At 43.2% G+C, this 19,842-nt stretch overlaps 1 protein-coding gene across 4 annotated transcripts in view; it reads left to right on the forward strand.

Annotated features, from left to right (window-relative positions):
• The window catches only part of kcnab1a (potassium voltage-gated channel subfamily A regulatory beta subunit 1a), a 183,842-nt gene that overhangs the window by 65,202 nt on the left and 98,798 nt on the right, over positions 1-19,842 (forward strand). Inside the window, exon 1 of one of the 4 annotated variants that reach the window (XM_015975706.3) lies at positions 3,430-3,863. The exons of the other annotated variants lie outside the window; for them this stretch is intronic. Within the exon in view, the coding sequence (XP_015831192.1) occupies positions 3,655-3,863 (209 nt within the window). The 5' untranslated portion in view covers positions 3,430-3,654. Of the gene's footprint in view, positions 1-3,429; positions 3,864-19,842 lie in introns of those variants that run through there. 4 annotated transcript variants of the gene reach the window in all.

The raw sequence follows: 19,842 nt of genomic DNA on the forward strand, positions 1-19,842 counted from the left end.
TGTGTGGGGAGAGGGACCAGGTGAACACAATTACTAACTCAGGGAGGAGGAAGAAAACACTGGTGGGAAAAAACACACTAAATAATGAAAGGCTGTAACAAAGGAAAATGACCTAAGAGAAAAACAAAAGACCAGAAGGCATGAACCATAACTAATATTCTAAGGGGAAGCTGACACTAAAGGAAAACACTACAGAAAGAAACTACAGGGGCGTGGCTAAGAGGGGGCCAAGAGAGCACAGGACCTGGGAGAGAGGTCTGAGGAGGGAAACCTAGAGGGCAAATGGGGAACACGAGGAAGACGCAGACACGACACATGAGGGCGCTAGAAGACACAAAAGGAGCACCTAGAGACGAATGGAGGACAAAAGGACACACATGAGGTGAGACGCAGACCATGACAGTCTGAGTATTTCTGTAGATGACAGGTCTCTCATTTATACTGGAAGTCTGAGGTGTACAGGGTGAAAAGGAATGGTGAGAGTACAGTCCCCTGTGGTGCTCCAATGTTACTGATCGCCTGGTTTGATGTGCAGTTCTTCAGCCTCACAAACTGTGGTCTGTTTGTCAGGTAGTCTTTAATCCAGGTGATAGTTGAGGCCCCCACCTGTGTCTTCTGGAGTTTCTGGCAAAGTACACCAGGCTGGATTGTGTTAAATGCACTGGAGAAATCAAAGAACATGACCCTCACAGTGCTGCTTGTTTTGTGCCCCCCCCGGCACGTGCCTTTGGGAGTGGGTCCAGGGCCTCATTCTTCTTGAATTTTACCAGCTTTGACCCCTCACAACCACAAAACTTAAATGTTTTATTGATGTTTTCTGTGATAGACCAACACAAAATAGCACATAACTGTAGAATTGTTGAGTGAAGCTTAAGTTGATGTGCGTTTGTGTTTAACCTCCCATTGTAGAACCACATTTCACTTTGGGGTTTGCAGAAACTGATTTTTAAGAAAGTAACACAAAGCCCAATTTTTATAACCTGGAAAGCCATCCTATACATGTGAATGCACATTCTGGCCATGACCCATGGACAGATCTCAGTGGTGGGGCAGAATCTCTAGTAGCATAGGCAGCGCCAGGCGTTAGCTTAAGATTACTAATACAATGGTAATATTCGGTCAAACAATGGCTTAGCAACCCCAACCCTTGATAAACCCCTTGTGGTCTTCAGTCTGCATCCACGGAGAACAGGGACCACTAACAATCACTAAGCAACTGTAAAGCAACTGCAGGAACAAAACCCTGGCACTGCTCCTGTACGGTTGTCTTTTAAAATGTCTCCGTGTGCATTTGGCCAAGGAACGCAAAAATAGCTCAATAATCTAAGGTTAGATTTATGAGCTGTCTTAAGAGTTCTAGCCAAGCAACTTTAGCTTACCCCATTGACAGATTTTTTACTCCAAACAAGAACATTTGGATCAAACGCCAGAACAAAGGGAAGAATATATTGCAATGTTTTGCCACGTTTGCTGTGTCCCTACATGACACCTGGTGAACTGCAAATGGGACTCTTTATGTCCTTCTGTCAACAATGGATTTCTTCTTGTCCCTCTACAGTATATTTCAATTTTACTTGATTTTCTTTCTTTGCTTTATTCAGGCTCATCCTTTTAAGGCTAAGTCATGAAGATGTCTGAAATATGGTTGTTTTGTAGGAGAAATTTAAAGCTTGTGGAGAAAACTACGTCTGCTCCTCCTGCTTTGTCATATTTACAGTGAGAAATGCAGAAGTACTGATATTTATTTTACATGATCTTACACACACACACACACACACACACACACACACACACACACACACACACACACACACACACACAGAACTGGAGGGAGCACTGCGCTCCATTGACCTCCACTTGACACCTCAGAAAAATCACAGAACACTCACACTAAATTCTCTCTCTTCTGACATCTGATTGAAACTTTTATCTTATTCTCTGGTTTGCTTCTGATAGTGCACCTTCTTCTCCTCATCTATTTATCCCCGTGTTGGCTTTGGTTTGGAGCTGCATCTGGGGGGTTTGCTAGATCTGCAGAAATTCGTCTTTTTATCTCAACAATGCGACTCCGATTTATAACTGCATACAACTTTTTCATGCATTTGCATGGACTGAAAAACAAGTCAGCCAATTGTTTGATTGGGTAACTTATATCGCAGAAGAAGCAAGACGATATGAAAGTTTACACACCTGTGACGGAAGGTATTCAAAGAAACGCGGCTAACTTTTTATATCGTGGAAGGAAATGACAAGAAAAGTGGGTTTGGAGGTGGCGAGTGGCTGTATGAGGAGGTGGAGGAGAATCAGGGACACATCAGTTTGTGTTAAAAAGTCTCAAATGTTCCCCAGAAAAGTGCTAAACCCTCTGTTGTCCCGATGGGGAACTGCTTTACAACACTCCCCAGGAAACCTAAGGGTAACCAACAGAGGAGCTCTTTTAAATAAGAATGTGAAACTGAGGGGATTTTCGTTGATCCGAAGCCAAATAAAATTAAAATAACTGAAAAGACAACGACAGAACAGTCCTCAGATGGACCCAATAAGAACCTGTTTGTAGGCTTATAAGAAACTGCCTCTGAGTCCTAGGACTGGTTCTTCCTGCCTTTTATATGTAACATCTATAGATGCCTTTTCTCTGCCAACACATCAGATTTGAATCAGTGAGTGATTACAAGGTTCCTACAGAACTTGAGAACATGTGGAGTAGGTTTGAGTTTGGTTTGTTGGACTAGGGTGCAGATGAGAAAAGCAGCCGAAGAGTAAAAAGACTTTAGAGACGGATGATAAAGGAACAACAAGAGGACCAGTAGTGGAAGATAAACCGACAGCAGCTGATGAGGGAGAGCGTTTTAGCTCCCCGAAGGTCTTCTTTGTGAGACGGAGCTGCCCTGCTGATAGAATCAACAACAACAGGAGGAAGAAAAACACATCCAAGCATCCAAACATCAAGCACTGAGCTAATACCACAGAAACTGGGGCAGGCTCACATCAGTGACACACATCAACACTGAAAAGCCAAAAGGAAAAAGGAAGAAGAAGATGGACAAAAGTGCCGATGGCAGAAATGTGGTGGTGCACCCACCCAGGACCAGAGAGCTACTGCCCCCCTCGTTTCTCTCTTCATCCTTCCTCATCTGTTCTCTGACCCTGTCCCCTCCTCCTTCACCCCCCTCCCCTCTCCTCTCACATGGCATTGCTAGCGCACCGTTCCCACAGTTAGAGCAGGGAGAGCGCATCGCCCAGCTCACATCTCTGCCTCTCTCCGCGCTTCTCTGGCATTCCTCTGCTTCATCTCTACCGCTGCTGGTTTCTACTCTGCAGCTCAAATCCTGAAAGAAAGAAACATCCTGAAGCTTCAGCATCAGAAACAAGCAGAGAGAAAACCTGTGAGGGACTGATCCTGTCAAGAACTGAGGAGTGATTGTATTTTTGTTCCAGGTTTTTGATGACTGACCTGCACTTCTTCAAAGGAAGACTGGAAAAGGGAGAAGAAACGCTTTTGCAGGCTTGTTTTGGTTTGAAGAATAAAGTGATGCATCAGCAAGACCACAGCCAGGAACTTGAAAAGTGAAGAGACGAGAACATTTCCACATCACAAAGGAAAGCAGGCTTCCCTGTTTCCACACAACCTGTCCCACCTGCTGAAGCTCAGCCATGCAGGTGTCCATCGCCTGCACAGACCACAACCTGAAGAGGGGCAATGGAGATCACAGCAAGCAGAGCACCACCAGCCCCAACGTGGTCAACCAAGCCCGAGCCAAGTTCCGCACCGTGGCTATCATCGCTCGCAGCTTCGGCTCCTTCACGCCACGCCACATCTCCCTCAAGGAGTCCACGGGGAAACACACGGGGATGAAGTACAGGTGTGTGAGAGTTGCAGCTACGAGTGTGTGTGTGTGTGTGTGTGTGTGTGTGTGTGTGTGGTGTTGGAGTAGAAAACATCCGTGATCACTTTTCTTTCCTCTGCATGTGTTTTTCTGCTCGTATCTGATACCTCCTGTTGGGATTGATGCTGTTGTTTGTTTGAAATCAAATATTTGGTGCAGAATTTTGAAGAACCATAAGACACTTACAATGACATATTTTTGTTCTTTACCTAAATGTCCCAAAGCCTTAAATAAATAAATACATCAATTAAAATAATAAATAATAAAACAATATTTTAGTTTTGAGCTAATAAATGCCCATAAATCAACATAATCTTCTTAGATTTAAACTTGTATTGGGATTAAATGTACAGATATTGTGGTAAATCTCACTGATAGTAATGTATCTTGCCATCCTAATCTGATTTTCCAGACAGGAATGGGTAGAAGTATTCATGCACCTTTGCCAGAATCCTAAATCCACCCATTTCCATCTGAGACACCTTCTGCCAGCTCCGTCCTCTGTTTCACTGATCTCACACGACACATTTAAAATCTGCTCAGTGATGGTTCTGACCGGTCCGCTCTTCTTCTCCTGACCTTCTCCTCACACGTTTCTCTAGTGTAAAGAAATTCCTGCCTCTTCTTCTCCCTCCACAAACACCGACGGTCTAATGTTCTCAGTGGCTGAATGAAACGGCGCTCTTTTCCTCTGCTTGTCTCCCACACACCTGAAGGGTTTTCTGCCTCTGCGGTTCGGTGAGACAGTTCTGCAGTGTGGGCAGAGTGTCTGAGCTGGGTTTGACCTCAGCAGCGCTGCGGCTCAGGGCACCTTTATTTAGGACTTCTGTGGCTTCACACTGTAAATCTTACCTAAAACTTTGATGCACTTAATATTGTCCTCTGTGTGTGTGTGTGTGTGTGTGTGTGTGTGTGTGTGTGTGTGTGTGTGTGTGTGTGTGTGTGTGTGTGTCATAGTAGACCTAAATCTGTTTGCAAATAATAAATCAAGCCTTTCTTAAATGTTTGATACCTAACCTCCTAAGAACCAGAATCCATTGACTTATTGCACATATTTTATTCTCTTCAAGTTAGAGCTTTTTAAAATTATTTTGTCATGCTGGGTTGAAGTCTTTATACCCACATGAAAGAATCACACACGGAGAGAGGTAAGTAAAAATACAAATGTTTTAATATAAAGAAAATTAACGAGAACGAAGGGCGCTGATCCAAACTGGGCCAGGGGGGTTAACTCCGGTTTGAGCAGGAGAGGGAGGCAAGCCAGGTCTGAGCTGGAGATTGTCTGGTGGAGAGGAGTAACAGGTGGAAGTGTACGATCCAGGACAGGTGAGTGGTGGAGAGCGGAAGGCCAGAGGAGCTGAGCGACGTTGAAAGTATAGCACACTTCAGGCAGACAGGAACCGAGGTTAGAATCCAGGGTTGGTACTGGAGCAGACAGGGAAGATTTAAATGAGCACAGGAATACACACTATTCAGAGTTCTCAAACAGGAACAGAACGTGGTGAGGCTAGAGTACCCAGTAATAGAGTATCAACCGGCGCTGAAGTGTGGCAACATCGCTCCTTAAATCCTCTGGTCCTGCTGATGGAAATCAGCTGCAGCTGTGACTCTCCGACACACCCACCTGCAAAACACTTAGGTGCACAACCAAAAGAGAAAAAGGCACAACCATGACACATTTTGAGACTCTTGACTTTAAGTTTCAACTTTTTTTTGTTTTTCTTTCTTTTTTTTTTAGAAGTTAGTTAAAAATTTCTTTCAATTTATTTATTTTTTGCATTTTTAAGAGAGTTGACTAATCTGTAAGGGTTAGAATAGTTTTTTTCTTTTAAATCACAACAAATTCATGTTAATGGAGGTTAATAAAATAAGTTATTGAAACAACATTACTTTGCAAACATGCATAATTTTCCCTCTGCCTTTAAAAGTGGGAGAATGATTTGGTTTAAGGAACTGATTTAAGCTGATTATTATTAAAATTAAATACTTTTATTAACTGAGAGCTGGACTTTTTATGTGATACTTTTCTAGCTGTTTCAGACGAGTCAGCTCTCAAAAACATGAAAGTTGTATTATTTTATTAACTGAACAAAACAGTCTTGATAAATTTCAAACATTACAATTACTAAATAATAATAAATCATATACGTCTATGAAGATAATGATTATATGAGCTAGGGTCTCAGGAGGATAGAATAAAATATGTTCCATTTGAACTTCTAGCTGGTTTAAAAACATTTTATTTTGATAATGTAATTTTTTTTTGTTCTCAACTTTCTTCATAAATATGCCTAAATCAAATGTCATGGTGTTGAGGTCACGGTGCACCTCTACTCCCCGGTTTCTTCACTGGTTTTCCTGATTCGGCTGCTGGTGTTTTTCCATGTGCTCCAGCCCCTTTTTCCCCATTGGGTGTTTTACACATTTTACACGTCGTTGTTGCCAGGACTTATATTACCGTGAAAAGCGTTTCTTATATTACGCTGTCTGGTTTCTGAGGCCGTCTAGATGACATGTAACGCGAGTTAGCTGCGATGCCGCCATCACAGTAATGAGAGCAGGTCAGGATCAAACAGGCGCGGGCTCCTTGTCACTAGCTTCCATCAAACTGGAGAGAGAAACAAACACACACAACATGATTAGAGTTAAAGGGTACAAAGCAACATTATTTGTTTCAGAAGAATTACTCAATTTCTGTCAATTCTGATGGCGTTTCAGCTAAAATAACCTGAAACAGGTTTAGTAATATCTGATTATTTTTACTTTTTAAGCTGCTATCCACTCTGGTAAACAGTTTTAGAAACCTATAGCCAGTTTTTGCTGGTTTTAGTTACTTGTTTTGATAAATTATATTTTGTAATTTCATTAAAGGGACTATAAGGAAGTTTGACGGTCAAAACTTGTATAGTAATAATAAATGTCTTCTTCATACATTCTCCTGCAATGCCATGGTCCTGTAGAATGAGCCCTGGCATTTTTACTGTGATTGCCTGTTTTTCTGTAAAATCACAGAAAAGAGAGCTGCTCGGGTCGAGCAGGCTGCTTCATGCGCGTTCACGCTCAGGCATCGCCCGTAGCATTTGCTATCAGTAGCTTTAACAGCAGAGGAAGAGCTAGTGTCAACTCAGCGACTTTGTCGCTGTTCCTAACGCCTAGTGATGAACCTAGCTACATTTCTGAGGACCCTTAGCTACTTTCTTCTAGATATTTCCTGCAAATTAGCCACAAAATAGCCATTTTCGCTTCGAACCGTTCTTTGGATTGACGTTGTTTCAGGTGTCATCAAGGATATAAATGTTACAGATGGTGTGAGCGTCATTGATGCTTTAGCTCACCTAGTAAGATGTCTGACTCTCATGCAGAAGACCTGGGTTTGACTCCAGTTGTGAATATAATTAGCCATTTTGAGTTTCTTTTTTACATTAATGATATATTTTTTACAGTAATAAGACGCCCAAATTTTTATTTGACACTTGCCGAACAGCATTGAATTAATAGATAAAACAGATGTGGGTTCAACTTTCATTTTGGAACAATTTTTCAAGCAAGGGAAGGGAATGATCTGAGCATGCAGGAGGACTGACCCATCTTAAACCTTTGTCGGCTTGCTGAAGAGAAAGGTATAGAACCAAATTATTTAATTAATTAGCTGCACGTTCTCCTGTCCTCTGTCCTCCGAGCCACACACACACACACACACACACACACACACACACACACACACACACACACACACACACACTGCACGTTCGGGCCAGCGAGACAGTGCAGCTGCAGAGACAGAGGCACATTATTTTTATTAATTTGCTGTGCTCTTCTGTCCTCCGGGCCACACACACACACACACACGGGACTGTCTCAGCTGTTATTTTTGTTAAGGAGTGTGCACGTACAGCGTGCGCACCTCATGCACGAGCTTACTTTTGAAGCTGCAGTTATGCGTTAGGCCTGAGTGGCGATCGCGATCATAAAAACTTCAAACTTCTTTAGAGTCCCTTTAATTACATTTTATCAGCAGAGCCTAAATTGAATGTTTTTGGTTATTAAATGTTTTGCAACTATAAATGATTAAATGTGGCCTCAAACTGGTGGATAGCGTTACCCACCAAGTTTTGGTCATTTTGATAAGCTGTACAGGTTCTCACATGCTGCTCTGCCTTTTTCTGGTGTTTTAACATGTGGAACTTGTGATAAACGATCAGTTAAATGTGTGTCTGCGCATGATGGATAGATGGAAATCATTAAAGTTAAACCTAATCCGTTAGAACTAGGCCCTGGTGGTGAGTTTTACAAAAAAAAAAACTGCAGCCATCAATAAACAATTATTAAATTGTCATGGATTTTATCAATATGTTTATCAATAGCCCATTTCCTATAGTCGAAGAGAAAAAGGAGACAATGAGCAGACAAGGCAAACAGTTATAACTGTGGCGTAATGCATGAGGCAAAATGCCCCGAACATCTGGTCACAGAGTTTATTTATACCAAGAGATAAGAAAGGAATGAAAGAGAGAGAGAGAGAGGGGGGGGGGGGGGGGGGGGTCCAAGAATGTGTGTGTGTGTGTGTGTGTGTGTGTGTGTGTGTGTGTGTGTGTGTGTGTGTGTGTGTGTGTGTGTGTGTGTCTGAAGTGGGCATGCAAGGAGGCATAGAGCAATACATATTACGTTCAGTTGATTGAGTCAATGATCAAGAATTAATAAACATAAAATTTCCATAACAGAAATAATAATAAATCATTTTGTCACCATTTTCTTTACACGCATGTTTTTATTTTGTTCTGTTTTTGCAAGTGAGGATGTCAGAACAAAGGGACAAGACATGGGCGACGTCAGGTCTGAAAAGCATCTGTCACTTCCAAAAAAGACCCTACCCTCCCTGTTGTGCATTCGGGAAATTGTGCTCAACTTCCAACTCTGACTCCTTTGACTCTGTTTTTAGCAGAGCGACCGATTAGAATCAATTCTTAATCAAATTAATTTCCCTCTGGGATTAACAAAGTATTTTTGAATTGAATTGAATCAGAAATAATAATTAAAAATGCTTTTTCAGTGTTCCACACCTTTAAAATGTGAACCCTTCACTGTGTTACTTAAATTAATGCGTAATTGTATATAATTATCTCTATTTCAGTATTAAATGGTAAATGGTAAATGGCCTGTATTTGATATAGCGCCTTCTAGAGTCCTAGAACCCCCCAAGGCACTTTACAACACAATCAGTCATTCACCCATTCACACACACATTCACACACTGGTGGGGATGAGCTACGATGTAGCCACAGCTGCCCTGGGGCGCACTGACAGAGGCGAGGCTGCCGAGCACTGGCGACACCAGTCCCTCTGACCACCACCAGCAGGCAACGTGGGTTAAGTGTCTTGCCCAAGGACACAATGACAGCGACAGACTGAGCGGGACTCGAACCTGCAACCTTCTGATTACGGGGCGAGCACTTAACTCCTGTGCCACCGTCGCCCCAAAGCATTTCTGACTCTGGGCTTTTCCCTATGGTTTACCAGGGGCCTCATTTATCAAGCTTGCTTACACACAAAACGGGGTCGGAAAACTGCGTAAGCAACTTTCCACGCAAACTTTGGGATTTATGAAAGAAAACTTAGTGGAAAAATGTTCGCAACTTTAAGTTGACTAAGGACCTGGCTTACCCCCATCTCCAATCAGCCAAAAAGAGCACGTCACCCCTCTGTTCATTGAGCTCCACTGGCTACCGCTAGCAGCACGCATCAAATTCAAATTGCTAACACTAGCATACAAAGTCCGAGATGGTACGGCTCCCATCTACCTGAATCCTCTTGCAAAGGCTTACGTCTCGGCCCGGCCGCTCCGGTCATCACAAGATCGTCGGCTAGCAGTGCCTACACCACGCTCAGGACAATCCAGACTCTTCTCATGCATCGTTCCACAAATGTGGAATGACCTTCCAAGCACTACCAGAACAGGAGCTTAATTTTCAATTTTCAAGAAACTCCTGAAGACCCTGCTCTTCAGAGAGCATCTTCTTAACTAGCACCCTCCCTGCATCCGTCCCCCCTCTCTACTGTCCACTCCTTGTTCCCTACTCCCCATGACTGATGTCAAGTTGTTGTTATTGTTGTTGTTGTTAGCCTCAAGGGCAACATGCCGATTATCACTTGTAAGTCGCTTTGGACAAAAGCGTCTGCTAAATACATAAACATAAACATTTTGGACATGGAGAACACCTGCAGTGCTGCTGCTGAGAAGGATATAATTATGAAATCCTGCAGCATTATCACTTGTACTGCTTTGTTTTCACACAGAACAAGACCCCTCACATGCACTGACATGCGCGCGCGCGCACACACACACACACACACACACACACACACACGCACACACACTCACACAGAGCCTGAAGCGCAGAATACGGAATGCAGAATATCAGCAGGGGGACAGACTTAGACAGAATGTCATGCGTCTGTGACAGTGTGAGCGTCCTGTCACTGTGACCCGATTGACCATGCACCCTGGTTACTTAGACAAAGGAGATTTCCGTTTGGGTGACTGGTTAGCGTGCGTGAGACTTTCACCTGGGAGTCTGGGGATTGAATCCTGATTGGACCATTTTTTTTAATAACCGCCACAGATCTCTCTGAAGAATTCACAACATTGACGGCTTCAGCAACATTGTGCCACTCCGTGGATTTTCTCTTATTTGTTTTGCAAAAGCACTTCCTTTCATTTCTCCACCTCACCCACAAGTACCTCAATTTCCGCTTCTATGAAATAGCGCTTCCTTGATCTGCGGTTGTGATCGAAATGCTGCAACAAGCCAGCTTATGTATATGCATGAGATCCACCAGGCACTTTGCATTGACCATTTATGGCAGTAAGTGGGCGTGGTGAGGGCAGGATGTGACTAAAAAGCAACTGAGAACCTTTCTTGTTAGTCTCTGATTTATGAAGCAGAGATTGCGTGCAGCTGTGCGTACTCCATGTTTGATAGATCACAAACCTACTTGGCGTAAGTACATTTTTTTGATGAGCTTAAGTACGGTTTTAGTAAGGATTCTACGCGATGTTTGATAAATGCATTTACTTGCCCAAACTGGTAAAATGTGTGTTGCTGCAAGTTCTGGGAACCTAAACACTTGTAGAGCAAATGTTGCACAACTCAGACCCGTACACCCACCGGCTCGGTCAGAGGAGGCTGTTGGTAACCAGCGCAGTTTTCCTGTCAAATTGTCATAAAATGTTGAGCAGTCTGAGGACGGAGGAAATAATGACTTCTGAAGACGGCGTAGAAGTTCTAGAGCTGTGCGGGAACAGACGAGGAACAGTGAGCGACAATACTAGAGTGCACTAATTATTCTTGCATTGTTCTGACAGTAACGCTCTGAGAGTGTCCACAGGACCACACCTTCCTGTCCCCCCTCTCTCCCTCCATGTTAGCCTTTTCTTTTAGATTCAGGAAGTGAACAAAGGGTTGCACACCATCTGCTCTGGTACTGCATGGTCAACAAAAACACAAGCGGAGTGTACTTGTGTGAGGGTTATTTGTGCTTTCACACAACACAAGAACACACAGCAGGACATCCTAAACATCTTAACACTGACGACTTTTCAACACTTTCCTCACTGACTGATGTAACACGATGCATATTGCCTCCTACCAGCTTGTTGGAGTATAAATCATTTAAATTTTAAGAAGTTCAGACTGCAGCAGAGTGGTTTGCTGGGTTTGTGCGCGCGCGGAGATCCCGGATGCATTTGAGATAACTGGATGATTAACAGCACAGAGGCGGGCAGTAAAAATGTTTTCTAGTGCAGTTTTTGAATGTGCTGCAGAAATGAATCCACAGTGACAGTATCGCTCTGCAGCAGGAGCTCGTTCCCTTTACTCAGACTTGTCCAAACAAATAAGCAAAGTGATAAAAAACTGGCTGCTTAGTTAAATTAATTAAATATATGAATAGATGTAACACACATACACACATTCACATGTACAATTAATGATTAGTTTTTGAGTTTTGTTAGAATTGACCCAGTGAGGCAAAAACATTATCACCTACACTGAGACAAATATTTAGCAGATTTTATCTTCTGTCTTTGTACTCTTATACCATGATCTTTCCATCTGATGCATAAGTTGAATGTCTTGTCAGTGGAGTGCATTATACAGCTAATAGCCGCCATAGGTTTGTTTTCAACAGGTGCACAGCAGTGCATATCACACATGTCCCAGACGCGTTGTGTCAGCGTGGCACAAAATTCAAATGCTGGGTCCATTTTCTACGTTCTCCGCTTCCAGAACATTTCAAACTCAGCAGTTCAGATCAGGCCAGACAGGAAATCAAACACGGGAGGAGTGCAAAGCCACCCATTCATCCATTATCTTCCTCTATTCCAGAGTCAGGTCACGTGGGCAGTAGCCTAAGCAGGGAGGCCCAGCCTTCCCTCTCCCCAGCCACTTGGGCCAGCTCCTCCGGGGGAATCCCAAGGCTTTCCCTGGCCAGCTGAGAGACATAGTCCCTCCAGCGTGTCCTGGGTCTTCCTTTAGGCCTTCTCTTGGTTGGACGTGCCTTGAAAACCTCACCAGGGAGGCGTCCAGGATTCATCTTAACTAGATGCCCCAGATACCTCAACTGGCTCCTCTTGATGTGAAGGAGCAGCAGAGCCCCTCCCAGATGACCAAGTTTTTCACTCTATCTCTGACCCCAAAATTACACTATGTCCGCTCCGCTCTGGCACGAACTCCACAGCAAAAATGGTCCCGTTGTAGTCAATCAGAGCTGTTCCTCTACTGAAGCCGTGCGGCGCAGTGCGCCGCCCGCCATTCCACCATCCGGCAAAAATAGGATCGATTCTATTTTTGCCGGACACCGGAGCACCTCCGCAGTCAATGGACAGAAATCACAACTGCCCAACAGGAAAGGTAGCAAACACAACTTCCGTTATTTCACAATAAATCAATAAACAAAACGTGTTTTTTGTTTCATATGCACAGGTTTAACAACTTTTAACAACTATCAATGGCGGTTGAACTTTAAATGCACAAAAATAAGCCATAAATACAGTTTCCACTATCAAAGTAGTCACACTTTGTTGATCCAAACACTGCTGATCTCTCAACACAAATGATGGGCAGATTAACAGTTCATTTCGATGCTTCTCCCACACAACGGGTGTTTGGATCTAACTTCCGCATTTATTGCTCGGACTGTATCGCAAGATCTCGAAAATCCTGCGTATGCCTGTTTGCGGACCTCAGGTCACCGCACCGGAGCGAAGCCGTTGTAGAGCGGGTATAGTATAATTTGAGTTTGGAAGCGAGCGGCAGCGGAAAACGGGGGCAGAGCGGAGATAGTGGAATTTTGGGGTTAGGGAGAGACAGCCTGCGGAGAAAGCTCAATATGGCCGCTTGTATTCACAATCTAATACGTTTGGTCTCTACCCAAAGTTTGTGACCATAGGAGAGGGTAGGAATGTAGATTGACTGTTTAAATCAGTCTTTGCCACAACACACTGAACAATGCCCGCATCACTGCAGACGCAGCACCAATCCATCTATATATCTCACACTCCATCTTTCCCTCACTTGTGAACAAGACCCTGAAATACTTAAACTCCTCCACTTGAGGGAGGACCTCATCCCTGACCAAGAGAAGGCATCTGGGACATTTCAAAATAAAAGACACCTGTTGATTTTCTATTGTTTAGCTATTAAAAAATATACTTCATTATCAAAAGGACGGAAAATAAAGCGCAGAGCTTCTGGACACACGTTATGCCTTTTGTTTGTTTTCATGAGAACTAGTGACATCACGAGTGATCTTGCAATTCTCCTGCGATTTTGAGATCTTACAGGACCAGCTGTGTGGAGAGTATTTGCAGCCACTGTGTGTAGGAAGTCTGAGGTTGCGGTGCAATTACGTCTTTTACGTCACGTGCTGCTTACAAATCTGGAGGAAAGCAGGGCTCTTTCTTTCCAGTTCGGTTTACTTGTCACTTATCTTTCTTTCTACTTTCTCGTTGGTTTACTTTTTGTTTTTCAACTTTATTCCCCTTCTGTCTTTGATTTGCTGGCTTGTCTATTTGCTTTTCACGCTGGAAGCTACCTAGACCCACGGCCTGTGCAGAAATAGTCCAGGTCACCTGAGGAAGCTAACTCTGGTCCATTTAAGCTGACCAGCTCTGGTGTGAAAATGCTGCTGTTCTTGTTTTAATGGAACCACAGTTTGGGACAAAAAGGAATCATGATGAAATCCATGTTCCAAATTTTCTGATAAATTAGCATCTAGGATAGCAGCTGCTGCGGAAAGCGGCTGACCTGGAGCTACTGATTGTCACACAGACTCGATATAGGCCTGCAGGTGATCGGGCTTTCTCGGTGTTGGCTCCTTCTCTTTGAAATGAGCTTCCACTTGTCATTAAACCGTCACCTTTGCTGCAGGTGTTCAAGAGTCATTTAAAGACTCACTTTTATCGTTTGGCTTTCATGTGACCTGGTTTTATGCTTTTAACTCCTGTGCCACCGGGCGACAGTGGCACAGGAGTTAAGTGCTCGCCCCGTAATTGGAAGGGTGCAGGTTCGAGCCCCACTCAGTCTGTCGCTGTCGTTGTGTCCTTGGGCAAGACACTTAACCCACGTTGCCTGCTGGTGGTGGTCGGAGGGACCAGTGGCGCCTGTGCTCGGCAGCCTCGCCTCCGTCAGTGCGCCCCAGGGCAGCTGTGGCTACATTGTAGCTCATCCCCACCAGGGTGTGAATGTGTGTGTGAATGGGTGAAAGACTGATTGTGTTGTAAAGTACCTTGGGGGGTTCCAGGACTCTAGAAGGCGCTATATCAAATACAGGCCATTTATTATTTACCATTTTTATGTTTCTTTTACATTTTGTATTTTGCTTTTATCTTCTTTTAATTAATATCTATGTTTGTTGTGTTCAGCGCCTTGGGCTCCCGCAAAGACAGTGGAAGGTGCTACATGAATGAAGATTGACTGATTGAAATTAAAATCCATTATAGTGGGGGTGTTTCAAACCAGCCACAACACGGGCATTGTCAGGTGCATCCCAGAAGTAGCTCGCCGCACTGCTAAAGTTAGCTTCAGGTTCTATTTTTGCTGCAAACCGCTTCTGGGACACGATACAATACAAGTGACCTAATGGCTTATTTACTCTCAGTATCGTGCCAGAGGTGCATCGGTGTGTGACTTTGATTAAGGAAGTGGAGAGGAACAACATCGTATATAACATCAAATGTGATTTCCTTCATTTTTGGTGTAATGGCAGCTGGCCTAAACTTGACGGATTTTGTGATCTCACAAGTTAAGTGAGGAGCATAGCAGAGAAGACAATCTATGGCAGATATTCTCATGATGTGTACTGGCATGTTGTGAAAGTCGCAAGAAAACCGTCTGATGCTTCCGGTGTGAAGCAGGGGTCAGAAATGTGCCCAACTCTGCATCAGTCTAGCTACATCCTCAAACGCTCATGCGCGCTCTGTAACTGATGATGTCTAAAATTATTGTCTAATGCGCTCAGTTGAAATTGCATGAGGTTCTACGAGACTGTGTGTGTATGTGTGTGTGTGTGTGGGGGGGGGGGGGGGGGGGGGGGGTTATTGCCTACATTATATCACCATAGAGCTCCGGACGTCACGTGACTCTCAGAGTGTAGGCGCCATGCTGGCAGGCATCAATGTAAACAAAATGGATGGGACTGTTGGAGTTCACTTCATATTTTAAAACTGAAGATATAGTTTTATGTGCTCTGAAATTAAATGGTCTAAACATCTCCGACCCTTACCATGCCCCTGGGTTACTTATAAAACTCCAGAAGCTGTTGGAGCGGACCTTTTACCGGATTTGAGATACCTTGACATTACCATGGTAAGAATTCACGCAGTGAGACAAATAATAGCAATCCAAAGTACTTTCTATGTGTGATCTAAAATGTGATCAACCGTTGCTTAAAAATTAAATACAGCTTGGCCGGTTCCTCGCTGTGGTCATAAGACACGTAAACAGCAGCACGCAGAAATCACGAATGATTAGGCAAAGTTTTACGTGATGTTTACTTGTTGCTATGAGCAACAAGACAGAAAGAGCCACCCCAAAATAAGTTTAGGAAGCCCACTAAGAATCGCAATAGAAGCATTTAAAATTCATACCATATACAGTCGAGGAAATGGTTTAAGTACCTGATAGGAAGTGGTCGCTGCATAAGCGAAAACCTTTGCTCCCAGGATCCCACAGTTTCATTTTAGCCTGGTCGCTAGCGCGTTTCATTGCGATGATCCAATGTTTGCGGCGTTCCCAAACTTGGGGAATCAAAATCGCATAATCTGCGTCTGCGACATCCTGGGAAACAACAGGTATCTACCATATTTCCCGTTTCTAGTTTGGGTTTTCTGCAAATCACAATAGCCTAACTGCGGGCAACTGCCTGCCAAGATGGCGCCATTCAATTTGAACCGTTGCATGCTGGGAGAAGTGACGTCAACTCCCAGATCTCTATACAGGGTAGGACTATCACTTTTGCAGATTTCTAAAAAGTCATGTGATTCATGAAAAAGGGAAAACTCTGCATTGCAGCTTTGAGCAGATTACTGCTTTCATGTGAATGATAATTTATTCCATTGCCACGGGGAGATTTTATTCACACCACATCTAAAGGTTGTTTTCAGCAGAAAATGGAAGTGAAGCTAGCAGTTGCACTGGTCATAATGTTGTGATATGTCAGAATAACCTTGTAAATAAAACGATGAAGACTGTTAGTTCGGCTGTGTGAGCAGGACCATTACTATTTCACATTACACTGTTAAATAACTATAAAACACAAACAGCAGCAGAGTGTAAAACGAAAAGAGCTGTTAAAGGGGCTCTAATGAGGGCTGTGTTCCATTTAGATGTAGTTCTGCTCATGAACAGTTTCACAGAACAAGCAGCCTGCATGGCTGCAGGGATGAAATGGAGCCTGTGTAAATGCACATGTGCATCCCTTCACCTGGGGCTCATGTTGTAGAAAGGAGCCTGTCGAAAAAAAACCTTCAAGCTGTGATTGTTGCTGCTGCGTAACAGTAAAATGTTAATTATTCACAGGAGTAATGGGCTCAACACACGGGAGGCGACAAACGACCGCGATCAGCGAAATTTGTCACCGTCGCTTTTATTACCTGACACACGGGAGGCGATCCGCGGCAGCGGCAAAGCCGTCTACGCGTTCTGTTCCATGGCGAAATCGAAACTTCCGTTGTTTTGTTTGGCTGTGTCAGGTTGGAGGGAATTAAGGTTATTTAAGCGGTTCAGAGTTAATAAAGTGGTAGATATGATGTTTCACAAGGTGCTGCTAGAGTTATGTGAAATCTTCTGATTTTACTATATAAAACATAATAATAATCAACCTCTCCTCCATGTTTGCTCAGAGATGTACGGAGCATCCTGTCCGCTCATTGGTCAGTGAACAAAACCTCCGTTGATTGGTCCTCGTCCGAGCGACAGCGATGAAAAGTTGAAAATGTTTCAACTTTCTGGGATCGCGTCGCTGGGTCGTCTGTGCACGACACGTGCACGAGCGCAAAATTTCACACGCACGTTTTTCGCGTTTCGCTTGGTAGGAGGGAGACCCGCGATTATCGCTTTGTCCCGCATGTCTCATTGAAAATGAATGGAGGAGAGGCGATGTCGCCTCCCGTGTGTCGAGCCCGTTAGGCTGTAGCTGAAGCAGACCTTGAGTAAAAATCTTCTTTTTATTCTGTAAATCTTCTTTTATTGCTTTAGAACATGATATGCCACTTAGCAACAAACTCTGCTTTTGACAGTTGCTCAGATGTTATCTGAACTTTTTTGCTAAATCTCTAAGTTGTCGTCCGGCTCACGTTACTTTCAGCTTTCTAGCTTCACAAAGCGTCGGGATGGTTTGTCAGGTTTGTTCTCAGAAGTGGAGGCAGAGTGATGTAAGTAACTCAGAGTAGGGGAGGAGATGCTTAGGGAGAGGGTGACACAGGCTGATGTTAGAGAAAGGTCACCCTAATCATGCCATTAGTAATGATGGTTATTAGCACGCTGATCCTTTCAAAGAGCTGTCCTTTTATTCTAAAACAAAACTCCTGTCCTCCCCAACAACATTAGTCACTCCCAAAAGCTTTCTTAAGTCAGTAATTAGCCCGTCATCCTCGCAGCGATTAACACAAACAAGTTTGTCTCTCATGAGCCTCATAGAAGGGTCTATTTTTGCTTTCTGCTGTTTTGTTGTTGCATGTTTGTTTGGATTTAGCTGCAAAACCAAATGAATATGGATTTGGATGCTTGATACATAGATTAATATCAAACGCTCCGAGTGATCTACGTGTTCCTCTCATTCAGAGAGGATAATTACCGGGGCGTTACTGCTAGGAAGAATAATTAAATCTACAACCTCTTACATTTTCTGCCCTTGACTCTAACAAGTATTTATAAAAAAGAAGTGCCTTTTACTGTTTGGATGCAGTTGTCACTCTTCTTCCTCCTACTGTTGTATATAATTATGACAAAAATATGTGGATTATTCTGATTTTACAGGGACTGTATAGGAATTCCTTTAGTTAAAAAGATGCTTTAAACAAGCGTCCTCTGCATCTCCTCAGACTCATACACGGATTATAATTATTACTACAGCAAGCACAAAGAGACTACATAACTACAGCTATGAAATATTCTCTATTACTTGATGGGAATCAAGGAGAATTTCACTTTGCAGACGTGGTTCATAATGAGAACGGGATAAGAAGCCAGACTGGAGATGGTTTGAAAAACATACAATTTAACAAGTTTTGTTTAATTTTTTTTAAGCTCAAACTGACATTATATATGAGTTATTACCTTCTCAGTGGCCTATTGGTAGAGTGACTGCCCTGGGACTGGGAGATCGGGGTCCAAATCCTGTTCAGGTCATAAGACTCTAAAAATGGGACCCGATGCCTCTCCCTGCTTGACACTCAGCTTTACGGGGTTAGATTGGGAGGTTAAACCCCCAAATAGTTCCCAAGCGCAGTCACTCCTTCAGCTCACTGCTCCCCATGGGGATGGCTCAAATATGGAGATGTAATTCCATCAGTGTGTGATGATTTGCACGCACGCACATACACACACACACAGACACACACCACTTATGACATTACAGATCTTTCGCTGTGTCTTGTTCATTTTCAACACAAATTTTTTCACTAATTTTCGATCATCTACATAAAACTTTCATTTCTAAAGCCTGATTTCAGAAGTTAAATGAAATATTAATCATTAGAATTTGTTCCAGATGTCTGTGGTTGTAGGAAGGGTCGTTACCCTGTTTCTTGCTGTACTTCATAGTTGAGAATGTAGTTTTCTTATTTGCCTGTGTTTTCATTTCATTTAATTTATTCCTTTATAAAGCACCTTCCACAACATTTAGCAGAAGCTCAAGGTGCTGAACACAACAATAAACAGGCAATCACATCAATAAAAACAATAAAAAATAAAAACTGAATAAAAACAGAATAAAAACAGCATGAAAGACAGATGAGAACAATTGTTAAACAATTAAAATCAAGACAAAATTGCAGACCCCAGTGGTGAAAATGCCTGGACATGATAATGGGCCTGCAGACGTGACTTAAACATCTGGAAGGAAGGCGCCAGCCTAACAGTCAAAGTTAGACCGTTCCACTAAGTTGGAGCAAGGACCACCAGCTTTGCATCTGGAACGTTGGACCACCAGTAATTCCTGGTCACCAGAGCGAAGAGAGCGGGTGGGGACATGCCTTTGCAGCGGTGCTGATAAACAGGCAGGAGAAGTGTTGTGTGGGTACAGCACAACACGGATTTATCACCTGACACAAAATACATGAAAATGCATTATAAAACAAACTGTCACAGTAATTTATGATTTGTATTTGAACATGCTAATAACTCTGATGAGGTTTTTGTCTGTTTAAAGTACATATGATTTATCTAAATATTGTGTA

Source organism: Nothobranchius furzeri, chromosome 13 (assembly GCF_043380555.1).
Source record: "Nothobranchius furzeri strain GRZ-AD chromosome 13, NfurGRZ-RIMD1, whole genome shotgun sequence".
Lineage (NCBI taxonomy): Eukaryota > Metazoa > Chordata > Actinopteri > Cyprinodontiformes > Nothobranchiidae > Nothobranchius > Nothobranchius furzeri.